General features: G+C 38.4%; 1 protein-coding gene across 1 annotated transcript in view; it reads left to right on the top strand.

Annotated features, from left to right (window-relative positions):
- The window catches only part of CRYBG3 (crystallin beta-gamma domain containing 3), a 92,199-nt gene that overhangs the window by 61,537 nt on the left and 17,481 nt on the right, over positions 1-13,181 (top strand). The window contains exons 13-17 of the mRNA XM_084293191.1: positions 4,262-4,404; positions 6,712-6,838; positions 7,874-7,906; positions 12,003-12,112; positions 12,679-12,805. Coding sequence (XP_084149317.1) covers positions 4,262-4,404; positions 6,712-6,838; positions 7,874-7,906; positions 12,003-12,112; positions 12,679-12,805 — 540 coding nt within the window. The remainder of the gene's footprint in view (positions 1-4,261; positions 4,405-6,711; positions 6,839-7,873; positions 7,907-12,002; positions 12,113-12,678; positions 12,806-13,181) is intronic.

Below are 13,181 nucleotides of genomic sequence, written 5' to 3'. Positions count from 1 at the left end.
AGAATGCAATGAATTGAAGAAATATATTCCCTTCTAAATAATTTATTTTCAGGTTTATTTTTCAGCTGAGGTCCCTTGGTTTGTTCAGCTCAGAGCAGAGCAGGCTGAGGGGAGGCCTCATGGTGGCCTGCAGCTCCCTCACGAGGGGAGCGGAGGGGCAGGCGCTGAGCTCTGCTCTCTGGGGACAGCGATACAGAATGGCATGAAGCTGTGAGAGGTGAAGATCAGGTTGGATGTTAGGAAAAGGTTCTTCACCAAGAGGGTGGTTGGGCACTGGGACAGGCTCCCCAGGGCAGTCGTCACAGCATCGAGCCTGCTATAGAGTTCAAGGAGCATTTGGACAATGCTCTCAGATACAGTTTGATTTTTAGGTGATGCTGTGTGGAGCCAGGAGTTGGACTCTATGATCTTTGTGGGTCCCTTCCAACTCAGGATATTCAGTGATTCTTTGATTTAATTTGACAAAAGCCTAAAAGAGTCAGGTTGCTGAAGCCCCTAACATTTTGAAAACATGTATCAATCACATTCATGTAACAACATATATCATTTAAATAGAAGTACATTTATATCAATATGTAAGTATTGATAGTAGAAGTATAAGTCATGCTTTTCCTCAGATTGTAGCATAACTAACTTTAAAAAAAAAAAAAAAAAAGGTAGTTTGTATTTGGAACCAATAAAACAACTGACGGCAGTGCCATTTTATTCTGCTCGACCAACAGATTGACCTCCACTTTCAAACAAAGTCAGTGTTCAGGCATGCCATATGTTCCCTTTGTGACTTTGTGTATGCTATTTAAGGTCAGGATTGTAAACACATTTTACTACCAAACTCTTTTTTTAGAGGGGACTTGGGCAAAAATGCAAAAACAGCTGTCTGTGCCTCAGGCCCCTTGCTGCACAAGGAACATACAAGTTCATCTCTATATTTCAGCAGTGCTGTGAAGAGGAGTGTGGTGAAGCCTACAGTGGTCTAAGACTCAGCAGGGTTGTTCCCACATAGCAGATATTTATTATTTTTTCCTGGAAATTCTGTTTTAGTCAGATGAATTCAAGAATGTCTGCAGAAGATGAAGGAATTTGTGACATGTAGCTGTGTTGCGTTATTCATGGTCTTACAACAGGGAGCGGGGCTGGGGACTGACTGTACTTTCCACAGGTACTCACCAGTGTCATCTCATGCAGGAGCGCATCCAGCTAGACGGTTTCCCTCAGGCATCACACCAGATGACCTGGACTGTGTTGGCTTTAAGGCTAGCCCAGGCCTGAAAACAATTTAACCCAGTTCGCACGGCCCGGAGCCCCAGCTAATGAGCCCTGTGTACCTGAGTCAGCTGCAGGCAGTCAGGGCACAGGTCTCTGTGCTATGCTCCCAGAGCAGGGAGCATGGTGCAGGAGCACGTAAATGGCTGTGTACAGCCAGGCTGGGTACGGCGTGCCTCATTAGCCTGTGTCAGTACCGGCTCTGTTAAATGTGGCTATGCAAAGCTCTTCAGGTGTTTCTGTGCCACGACAGTCAGCATGACAGGTTCCCTGAGAGCTTATTAGCACCAGGAATATCCAAGCCATATTTCTGTGTGTTAATCCAAGCCTCCACTCATACCAGCTAGAGCAGTGGAGCTGAGACGTGAGTTTAATCTCTTGACTAATCAGAAAGGTTTCTTCATTGCACACAAAAGAGGGATTGTGGATTTCACCCCTCCCTACCCACTGGTAAAGATGCACATGCACGTAGATATGCTCTAAGATATTTCAGTTTGGGTCTGTCTCAAATATTTCTGTTGTAACCTGTCACAAGCTGTCATGTAGGGATTTGGTAGTGTTTTGAAAGAAGAGATAGGAAGCTCGTGTAGAGTTGTATTTTCCAGTATGCTGCCAGCTCTGCTATCAGCAGCTACGTTGGAACGCTGGAGTCAAATGCAGGGCATGTTCCTGAGGGAGGGTGGCAGTTTGTACTGCATGGTGATATGGGGAACCGCTTGCATTTGCTGTTTTTTCCAGGGTCAAATGAGAGAATCTGTTAATTTGTGGTATGCCTGTGTTTGTCATGATGTTTTCAGGTCTAAAGTGGTTGGCCTTGTCTTGGAAGTTCATTTTAAAGTATTCTCATATTGCTTACTATGTGAGAAACTGCTGTGAAAATTTAGGGAGGAAAAAAAGATGACTGTATTTGAAACGTGTTTTTGATTAGACTTGTGGACATATTATCAGCATTTTAAATGTAAAGAAATTATGTGCATGTTTGATCTAAATAGCTTTTCAGGAACTCATATAAGATTCTTGCTTTAGGACTGTTAAGTTAGCCATTTTCTATTGTCACTACAACTGCACTAGTATTTTTCTTTTTTTCTAAAAAGTAGCCTGAAATTGCAGTTGATGATTTTACCAAAAATGATACTTTAATTTCTAGTGTATACCTGAAGTACTTGGAGCTTCTTAAATAAAAGAAGTAGGTGGTCAATATAATAGGAAAACCAGTTGTACACAAGTTGCTCTGTCACTTTTTAGTGTACTGTAAACAATGCAAAGAGGTCATTCCACCTTAAGTGTTCATTCTAAAATTGGTTTTGGTTATGATTGAATCCTGCAAAAAGGCATGATCTTCTTTAAAAAGTCTGGTCAGATTCACCTGACCAAATGAATCTGGCTGCATGCTTGGTCTGGCCTTAATTTTTAAGTGTTTTTTTGATTCTTGTAAGTCTGGTTTTGTCAGTGTGTAGCCTTCAGCATACTGTTCTCTGCATGGTAGTTTAAGTGCTACATCAGCAAGTATTTAATGTAATAATTCTTACGAGGGTGTCCTCATATGTTTTGTGAATCTGTGTTGGCTACTGCATTTACTTGACAGCCTTTTCTTCTGTTTGCAAAACTTACTTATTTGCAACTTATTACAACATTGCAGAATGTATCAGAAACACTGAAATGGAATTGAGTTCATGCTCTTGTTAAATTTTAAAGAAAGTAAGTGAATGGAAAAGAGGGGAGATTTAGATTAGAGGTTCGAGGAAATTCTTCACTCAAAGGGTGGTGAGGCTCTGGAACAGGTTGCTCAGAAAGGTTGTGGATGCCCATCCCTGGAGGTGTTCAAGACCAAGTTAGATGAGTCTCTGAGCAGCCTGATCTAGTGGGTGGTACACCTGCCCATGGCAGGGGGGTTGGAAGTAGGTGATCTTTGAGGTCCCTTCCAACCAGGCCATTCTGTGATTGTTGTTTTCCATGTTCACAAGCAGTGGCTGAGCTGTGTGCTTACAACTGCTGAGTGGTTAAGACGTTATGCTGGCTGAAATCATAAAGCAGTGTCACACAGCTATATAGGACAGAATATGATAATTCAGTATGATATTTACTTTATTGCTGTAGAGATCAGTCATGCAGTGAATGTCTCTAAAATCCATAAACCCTTTGTGCTGAAAAGGTGATCTGTACCTTCCCAGATGTTACCCGGTCTTATCCTCTCCATTATTGCCTTGAACATGGGAAGATGGAGAACTTGAAGTAAAAGGCTGTAGTGATGGTAATGATTGGAGTTGTCATTTGTGAAGCTGTTGGATGATGAATGCTTGGTCCCCAAGCATTCTTTTGCCCAGGCAGGCATCTTTGCACTCAGTCATTCTTGTTAAGAAAAGGGTGGTGGTCAGGGGCAGCATGTTCTTCCTCTCTAAAGTGGAAACCACTGAAGGACAAACCAGATTGACAGGCTTCCAGCTGCATTCTTCAATGCCAAAGTCACAGAACCACAGATCATCGAGTCCAACCTCTGACCTAACACTAACAGTCCCCACTAAACCGTATCCCTAAGCTCTACATCTAAACGTCTTTTAAAGACCTCCAGGGATGGTGACTCCACCACTTCCCTGGGCAGCCTGTTCCAATGTCTAACAACCCTTTCGGTAAAGAAGTTCTTCCTAAGATCCAACCTAAAACTCCTTTGGCGCAACTTAAGCCCATTCCCCCTCGTCCTGTCACCAGGCACATGGGAGAGTAGACCAACCCCCACCTCACTACAGCCTCCTTTAAGGTACCTGTAGAGAGCGATAAGGTTGCCCCTGAGCCTCCTTTTCTCCAGGCTGAACAAGCCCAGCTCCCTCAGCCGCTCCTTGTAGGACTTGTTCTCCAGTCCTCCTTAAAGATTCATGTAAGGGATGTACACCCCTTCATTGTTTTATAAAATGTTGTCTACAGCTCTTTTCCAAAATGTTTTATGTTGTGAAGTGTCATGAGTTTTGGCAACCTATCTTCTAACTCCTGTGTTGCCTCTTAGGATTTCATAGAGTCATCGGTGGCACTTTTTCAGTCTGAGGATGAAGACGGGAAAACACTGGACATCATCAATGAAGAAATTCCTGATCTGGAGCAGGCTGGATTTGGCCCAGAAACAAGGTCGATTCTTGTGAGAAGTGGAGTGTAAGTCTACTGAAATCTATGAATGGAAGTATAAGTATTTTTGTGCAGATCTGTTTTGGAGTGCATATTTTGACAGAATATATTTCACATGGTACAGGTGGTGAATAGTTGAGGGAGAACAATATTTCTCTCTGTTCCCTTGGTAAATGAAGAAAATATCTTAATGTTTTCTCTAAGTCTTATGCCTACACCTTGATTTGAATCTGGGCACTCTAGTTACTAGAGAAGGATTGTGACAATCCTCCAGAAACTACGCAGGCTGTAGTTATGTAACACAAACACTTCGGCAGTAATACAGAGCATTATCGTATGGAAGAGGGATTTTAGGTATGTTAAGAACTGGGATACCTTATGGGACAGGTGGAGCCTGTACAAAAAGGATGTGTTGTGCCTTAATCATGATAAAGTCAGGCTGTAGGCACTAAAAATTAAAATACTTTTTAGATAATTATTTAAATTAAAAGCTAGGGGTCAAACCAACAGGTGTTGAAGAGTATCTGTTTCAGGCTGATGAAACCTACAGGGTGGACTTCATTAATGTTCAGTGTGCTTATGTGAAGTCCAGGACAAAAGTAAACAGCACAATTGCAATAAATAAGGAAGGTAAATTAGACCGTCTGCAATGTCTGTTGACAGGTATATGAAGTATTAAGTGATGAAGCAAGGACAAAGCTTACAAGTACTTCTATCCCAGTGCCAGAAGCCTAAAAAATACTGTGGGGGGAACTGGAATCTTGCTTGCTTGGCATCAAATGGCAGCTCTGATACAGCAGACATTACAGAAATTTACATGAAGGATAAGCAGAGGAGTGTTGCAAGGCTACCGACTGCTGGCCAGCGTGCATACCTTGTTGTTGGAAACAGCCACTGTGCTACAGGTCTGGTAGACTGCCAGCTTAACTCCATCTCCAAAAATGGCTTAGGAGGGGCTCCCTGGGACCTACAGACTAATGAGTCTGGCTTCAGGCCATAGTAAAATGGGAAAATCTGTAAGATCATGGAATGCATGGTTAATCACAGTCTGTAGGGAAGGATTTAATGTGGCTTCTGTAAAGTCAAGTCCTGCCTCACTAAACTTCTGGTATTCTATGAGAAAATGGATATGCTCATACATTAAAGATGGTCCTGTAGACAAGTCTTTGAGAGAACAGTAGAATGGTGTATAGTTTGTTAAAGAAATAAGGTTGTATGGAATTGGAAGAAAAGTTCTGTTACAGACTGAAAGCTGGCTAAAGTATAGGAAGCAAAGTATAGGGTTCATTGGGCACTTTTAAAAATGGAGAAGAGTTGTTGGTTTCTCAAGCACTGGTGATGAATCTGGTTTTATTCAATCATATATTTAATGATTTATTCAGGAAAACTTGGTAATCTGGGAAAAGAAGCAAGCAGTGAACTCTTCAAGTCTACAGATGACAGGCTAAGTTTTTATGAGCAGTTAAGGGCCACGTTAATGGTGAGGACCTCCAGATGGACCACATAAAATTGAGCAGGCAAAAAGGTGGCAGGTGGAACGTAGAAAAATGTATATTAATAAAAATTGGAACGAGTAATGTAAAAAATGCTTACATGGTGCTAAATTGTATGCTTGTAATTACGATAGACTAGGGAATGAGGTGTCCTCTAATATCCCTAATATAACAGTCTCAGTTTATGGGGGACTAATAGAGGAATGTACCAAGGAAAGTGGCCAGATTAGTGGCATCTCCCTAACTTGCCTCTACCTATTTATGTAACTACTAAAGAATATGTGCAGGGCTAGATGGGGCCATTGGTCTCACACAGGGTTCCTTTCTTCTTTAATTGCAACATGGATAGTAGAGTGGAAGTAGTCTGAACTGGCAACCATTGCAAGCTTTTGCTTTATCTCATCCTGTCAAGAATTCCTCATTTATTTCTCTTTCTTCTTACACCATTTCTCTTAAATTCAACTGGAAGTGTTGGAAGAAAGATTTGTCTTGGGGGAGGACGAGGAAAAGGTAAAGATTGAGCTAAAAGAGATTGAAGAACTTGTCAATCAAATATCTTTCCTCTGTCCCTCTAAGTAAGGCATGATCTTTTTTCTGAATATAAATTTGATAGAAGGCAGAGACCCAAAGTGGAATCTTTGTCAAATTGTTTACATTTGCAACGTAAAAATAGTAAATCAAGTGTGTGACCTGTAAGCACCTCAGGTGGAATTTGATGTTACTCTGTCAAATGAGCTTTTCAAGAAAAATTCCAGGGAAAAATGTTCAACTTGCTAGTATATTCATTAAACTACACAGGAAAACAGGATGTTTTCAGTTTATTGTTTATGCCATTTTCCAGATGGGTTGCGTACCAGCAGAAACATTTCTGTGGAGAGCAATATGTATTGGAGAAGGGAAAATACAAGTGTTTCTTTGACTGGGGAGGATCCAGTAAAATCATAATGTCAATTCGACCTATTAAATTGGTGAGTTGCTAGAACTTGTTAAGGGGAAAGCTTAAAAGAAAGGAGACCTGTCAAGTTCAGAGCATACAAGAACTTTGTAATTTGGGTTGTGTTGTTTAATCAGTTTGTCTGTTTACTTGGAAATAAATTAAAGACCCTTATGGATGACACACAATGAATCTGTTCAGGATGGAGACTGGGCCTACTTTTTCTGAAATGGACATTCTGGACCTTTCTATCTGTTAATGAGAAAATTGCCAGGGAAACTTTATAAGAAGAACCTCCCTTTGGCAGACTGCATTCTTGGAAAGAATAACCTGACCTGGAAAGATTTATTTGCCTTAAAACATAGTAAAATATAACATCTAATTGATAAATTCTCAAGTATTTTTATACCCATTATCTGGCCTGTATTATTATTGCGTAACAGAGCTCTGTAGTGGTGTTTTTTTTCCATGTTTTCCACTAAAATATTTATAAGGTATATAGCAAATAAAAGGAGGAAAAATTTGTAATCCGTTATTAAATCCAAGGTAGGGCAACTTGACCAAATGGATTAGTGCCAGCACTGTCAAAGCCCTAATGCAAAGCAAAGAAAATCCTCAGTAATGAGTATATACTAAATGATAGTACTGCACTGAAAACAGAAAATGAACAAACATTTAACCTTATTTTGAAGAGCGTGTGTTGAAAGAGGTGTACCAATATTATTTGAATTTTGTGTTTTTTCATGAAATACACTTAAAATAAATACAGAGAAATTTACATGGACTCTAATCCATGACATGTGAACTAATTAATTAGTTACATGAACTAAATAATTGTGCAAGCTCTCTACATGGAAAAGGACTGAACAACCAGACGGTTAGTCATGAGCTTCTAGGCATCTGATGGCAGAGGATGGAGGAAGCAAATTGTGCCGAGAGCATAGGAAGTGTGTGTCTCTGCTCTTGAATTTGTAGCTTACAGATTTCAGGAACTTGACATGTGTTATAGGAAACTAATTGTAGTTAATTTTATTTGTTCATATGCATGTGTATATATTTATTATTGCAGGAACCTCTTGGAACGAATGAACCTCCACATTGGGTATGTTGACATTATATAACAGTCTCTAGTACTAAACCACATTTAATAATTAAACACAGGTAATGCTGAATTTCTTGCTTCATTACTTCAGATGAATATCTCAGTATTATCCTCTCCATATAGTAGAGCATTGCTTGAGGAAGCTGGTAAATGTGTAAAGGCTGTTTGCCAATGTTCTGTTCTTGGTTTTATTCCAGATCATACCCTTTAGTGTTCTGTCCTTAAAAACACAAGCATTTCAGTAGGTTTTGAGTGACTTTGGATCTTTCTAGCTAGCTATTTTCCTATTCTTTCCTTCCTGTTTCTTGAAACTTTCTATTGCATGCATTCATCCTTTTCTTTGTGGGGTACATTCTTTCCATTCTTTTCTATTGCATCTGGTTTGTCACTATCTTGCTTTATGTATGAGGTGAAGAATAGCAAAGTACGAACTGCAAAAAAAATGAACTGCACTCTTTAAATCAGCAGGTCAATCAACAGGGGAAGTTGGGATTTTTGTCTTACATGTTGGTAGCTCTGCTTGTCATAGTCTTCCAAGTGTTGTATAGCTGCTCTTGTAGGAGCGTGCCCCACATACTCCATGCTTTCCTTTTCCTCCTAGTAACATAGGACCTTCATTGAACACATCTTGATTATAACAAATTTGAGATAATTCTTTTCTATTATACATTCTAACAATTTCCCTGAAAGTTCTGTCTGCCTTAGTGACAATTTATAAAGAGAAAAAAGTAGTCCCTATAACTCACTTCAGTTTTCAGGACAAGTTAGTCTGGGGGTTGGCACTTCTGGTCTTTATCTTACAAGGTTGTGTTCCATTAACATACCTTTGGTGGTATCTTTCCATTAACATACCTTTGTGGTATCTTTCTATATCTAAAACCTGCTCTAAATGTTTGTGCTCGTCACCAAGGATGGTCTGTGTCTCCCACAGTGTTCTTCCCTGACAGGACTCTCCTTCATTTCTGCAATTGTGGTTTGATTTTTCTGTCCTGGAGTGGGTTGCTAGCATGGGTGATTATTTAAGTTGTTATATTGCTCTCCTTATGACTTGCTTTTAATTAAGCAAATTTGGAAAACTTTATTTTGGGAAACATGACATTTTTGAAAAGAGAGGGACTCTAGAACTCAATGACAGTTTTAGAAAACTTAAGTATTTTGTCATATGGACGTAATCTTGTTCTCTCTTCCTTCAATGAGTATAATAGCCATACACACGTGGGAAGTGCATGCATTGTGTTACTTAGCAGGTTGACCACACCCTTCTTTTTCTGTAAGTACTCTAGTTCTACAATTTTATGATAAACCTAGGACTACAGGAAATGTTTCCTGTCTGAAGACATAATTGGTGTATTATTTTAGTCTTAAACACTGATTTCCTGCCAGACCTATTCATAAGGCGGTTTGCGGCCAAATTCAAAGACTTGCAAGTACATTAACAGTAAGGCCTTGCTAAAGGATACTAGGTAAAATAAGATAAAGTGAGACTCAGATTAAACCAGTGGGATCCAGTTGAAAATAATTTTCTCTCTGTCTTCAACTCTTCTACTTTTTCAGCATTTCCAAAAAAAGTATTCAAGTGCTTTAATGCAGTTTTGCAGACCTTTAAGATCAATTTAAACCTCTGAAGTCTCAGTAAATTGTATTTATTGTCTTCCAGATTTCCAGTGATGTATCAAAAAATCTGCATGTGTGTGTGTCTGTGTGTGTGTATATACACAGTCACCTAAAAATATTGGTCTGTACCAGATTATGCTTTGCCTGTTCTATTCTCTAGTACCATTCTGAATCCCATTTTAAAAAGATGCTGTCCTGATTTATTACAATCCTGATTTTAATAGGATTCTGCCCTAAAACTAGGGAAGGAAGAACATCATTCATATTGCTACAGTTCTTTTAGGAAGGGAAATATTTTGAGTAAATTTTTGTAAGGAAAAAATTCATAATAAGTATATATATAATATATATATTCAATAATAAGAATAAGTAGTAGTAATGGACAGTGTTTCAAATAAATATAAGCATTTTCCCATTCAAAGTTAATGAAATGTTTCCGTGTGTGTAACAGTCTCTTAGTTGAGAAATTCAAAGCATGGTGCATATGAACTTAAGCATCCTAAGTACTTCACCCTTGAATAAGCCATATACCAGTTATTTTGAATGATTCTGCCTATATTCTCCCACCTTTAATAACCATATGTCTGAGTTAAGGGAACTGTGTTCACTGTCTAGGGGAGAGTGTCTTTTTTCCACATTGGTTTTTAGTTGTTATACAGAAATGGAAAAACAACTACATTTTCTTTAATCTTTCAGTAACTCCCCTGACCTTTTACTCCTGCCAGGATCCATAATAAACAAAGTACAGATGATGCAAGAATGACTGAAATCATCAATTCTAAAAAGCCAATCATTTTATTTTTTAAAAAGAAAACTTTGTCTTGTCCAGCAAGAACAAAGCCTCTTTCATTAACAGTTGACTTCAACAATTTAGGAAACAGAGAGAACTGCAGTGATAACGTGTTTTAATTTCTAGCATGCTGTCTGTTGACTTTTTAGGAAGCAAAATCTTATAAAGTGATATCAAATCCTGATAGCTGCCATTTGATACTAATTGCAGATATGTAATGCTGTCACTGAGGGGTTGGTACTTCATCTTAGCTTTTGTGAACTGAAGACCATCATTCATGACTAGATGTATTCTGAATAAAAATGAGTCACAGATCTTTTTTAATAGTAGAAGTAATTTTTAAAATGCATAGCATCTGGCCTATGAAAGAAAGACTATGTGCATATATTCCTTTATAAAAGACTTTAAGATATGTGCATAGAAAATAGTACATAGTTACAGCTTAAATAGATGCGGTGGGATAGTGCAGTGCAATTATATTTACAGAAAAAAATATAGTTGTGCTTTAGCCATCATATTGTACCTGATCTGTTTTCTTCAATTTTTAGTTATATCATGCAAGGCCAGGTTAAGCCTTCCTGGTGTTTTTGTTTGTTTGTTTTCTTTCGTTTTTGTTTTTTTTTTTTTTTCTTTAGCAAGAAATATATTCATTTCTTTTAAAAACATAGTCTGAACTTTTCCATAAAATCATTTGCTAATTCTTGTGTTTGGCCTTCTCTCTCAGTACTGGCAAGAGCATTTGAGTTTTTTCTTTGGCAGGAAGCTAGGCCAGTTTGGGGCATAAAGGGGGAAATAGCTCTTGCGAAAGCTATAGTGTTTTTCTTCCATTACAGAATATGAGCTGTTCTCTTGATAAAGTTAAATTTTGCATTCTTTTCCAGCCTCTCTTTCGGGCTTTAAAGTGAAATTCACTTCAGTTACACGGTGGTAATCCAATGGTACAGAATTCTAAGTGACTTTCACTATAAGTCATAGGCTATATTATACTTTTTTTTTTTAATTATTATTATTTCAACCTTTTTAACTGCAGTACCTTCCATCGTATCATTTTTCAGGGTGAATTGAAAACATTTTATTGTGGATATTGCTCAATGTGGCTGGAAGTTCTTCTTCATGACATGTAAAACTATATTAGGTGAACTTCATATAATGATGGTGCATCTACCAAGCTGCACCCACTTGTCCCCAGAAATTCTCTTGCTTGTTCTTGAATGAGAAACTACCTGTAATCACCGTGGTCACAGAAGATTTCAAGGCACTTAGTCAATAGTAGCCCTGTATCTTTTGACCAATGCTTTCCTTTCCTGTTTTGAACCCCGGATTACTGAGAGTTATCTGCAGTTCAAGGGTACTTCAGATGGAATATCCTTCAGTCCTAGCCTTCTCTTCAATCTGGGTCTTCTACTGCATTTGAACTTACATTTGATATCACTGCATTAACATCACCATAACAGTGTTATTAACATCATTAGCATCAGCTTTCTAAACCAGGAACAGAGATGATAAAAACAAAGTCTTTCTAATGAAGAAAGCAGCTATGGAAATGTAAAAGAATCCCTGAGAATTCATTCTATTTATTGTATCTTTGTGAATTGAATGGATACATAAGACCACAGCTATCTCTGTTTACATTAACAGCAATGAGTTTATTTCCCTTCTAGTCATTGGCTTTATTTTGTTTTGTTCTTGTAGCTCAAAGCTTTCAGTAATACACATTTCCAAGGAGCATGCATAGATTTCACAGCAGAAGTTTCTGATTTCACATCATTCATACCATGTTCTTTTAAGGTTCTTCGGGGATGGTAAGTCTGTTGTTTTACATGCCACCATTTTAAGTAATATGATTTTTTTTCCTACTGTGACTTTATTTAAGATCATCAAAAGTGCATAACTCTCAAATTTCAAATTGTCAAAAGTGTATAACACACTCTGATCATATTCCATCACATCTTAGACACTTTGTCTTGCAGTATAGCTCAGTAAGTGTTGTCCTGCTGTTGATTTGGAAAATATACTTTGGCTTTCCCTGTGGGAAGTGGACAGTTACTATGACTTTTTTTTAAACTCCTGTTAGCATTTATTCCAGACTGTAAGAACTTCCGTGCAGGAGAGGTATCTGCATTCCATTAGTGTTGTTCGAGTCTGAGATTTCTATATCACATGATTTGGTTTTGCTGTTTTGGTTGGTTTGTCACATAGCCTTTCAAGCCACCTTCATTCAAAGCTTAACAAGAACAAACAAATTTTTTTAATTCCTCGCTTCCTTAGCAAATATTAAATCTTGAAAAAACGTACTGTTAATAAGCAGCTAGAGCTGCTAATCTTTTTTTTTTTTTTTTTTTTTTTTTTTGCTACATTATTCTTACAGTTGGCTCCTGTATTACCAAGGGGAAATTGCTGACAATCACTGTGTGCTGGAAGAAGGCCTCTACGTTGACCTCACTTCCTGTGGCTGCCCAACTGCTACAATCAAATCCCTCAAGCCAATTGAATACGTAAGGACATTATTGAAAATAATAATGCTTTGGAACTCTTCTCCCAGTCAGATGTCTAAAGCAAGTGCTTGTGTTAAACAAACTCCTACTCAGGGAAAAGAATTAAGTTTGTTTTCTTGGCTTATGGGATTTTGGGGTTTGGAACAAGTCAGGCTGTGTGCACACATGCACACATTCACTTGTAGGCACACACTCTTGGATGCTTGTGTGTTCTGGGCTGAAAGTTGCTGTCATTCATACAAGTTGCATTGTTTGGTGTTTTTCTGACTGAATTTTGTAATGCAGCTCAGCAAGCTTAGTACACAGTGAGATGTTACTTCTTGACATGCTGTCTAAGCATATGGGGCTTCTTTTATTAGGCCTACAGCCAAGGTTC

Source organism: Netta rufina (assembly GCF_964035555.1).
Source record: "Netta rufina genome assembly, chromosome: 1".
In the NCBI taxonomy this organism is placed as follows: domain Eukaryota; kingdom Metazoa; phylum Chordata; class Aves; order Anseriformes; family Anatidae; genus Netta; species Netta rufina.
The sequence above is the reverse complement of the archived record's forward strand: the minus strand, read 5'-3'. Positions and strand labels throughout refer to the sequence as shown.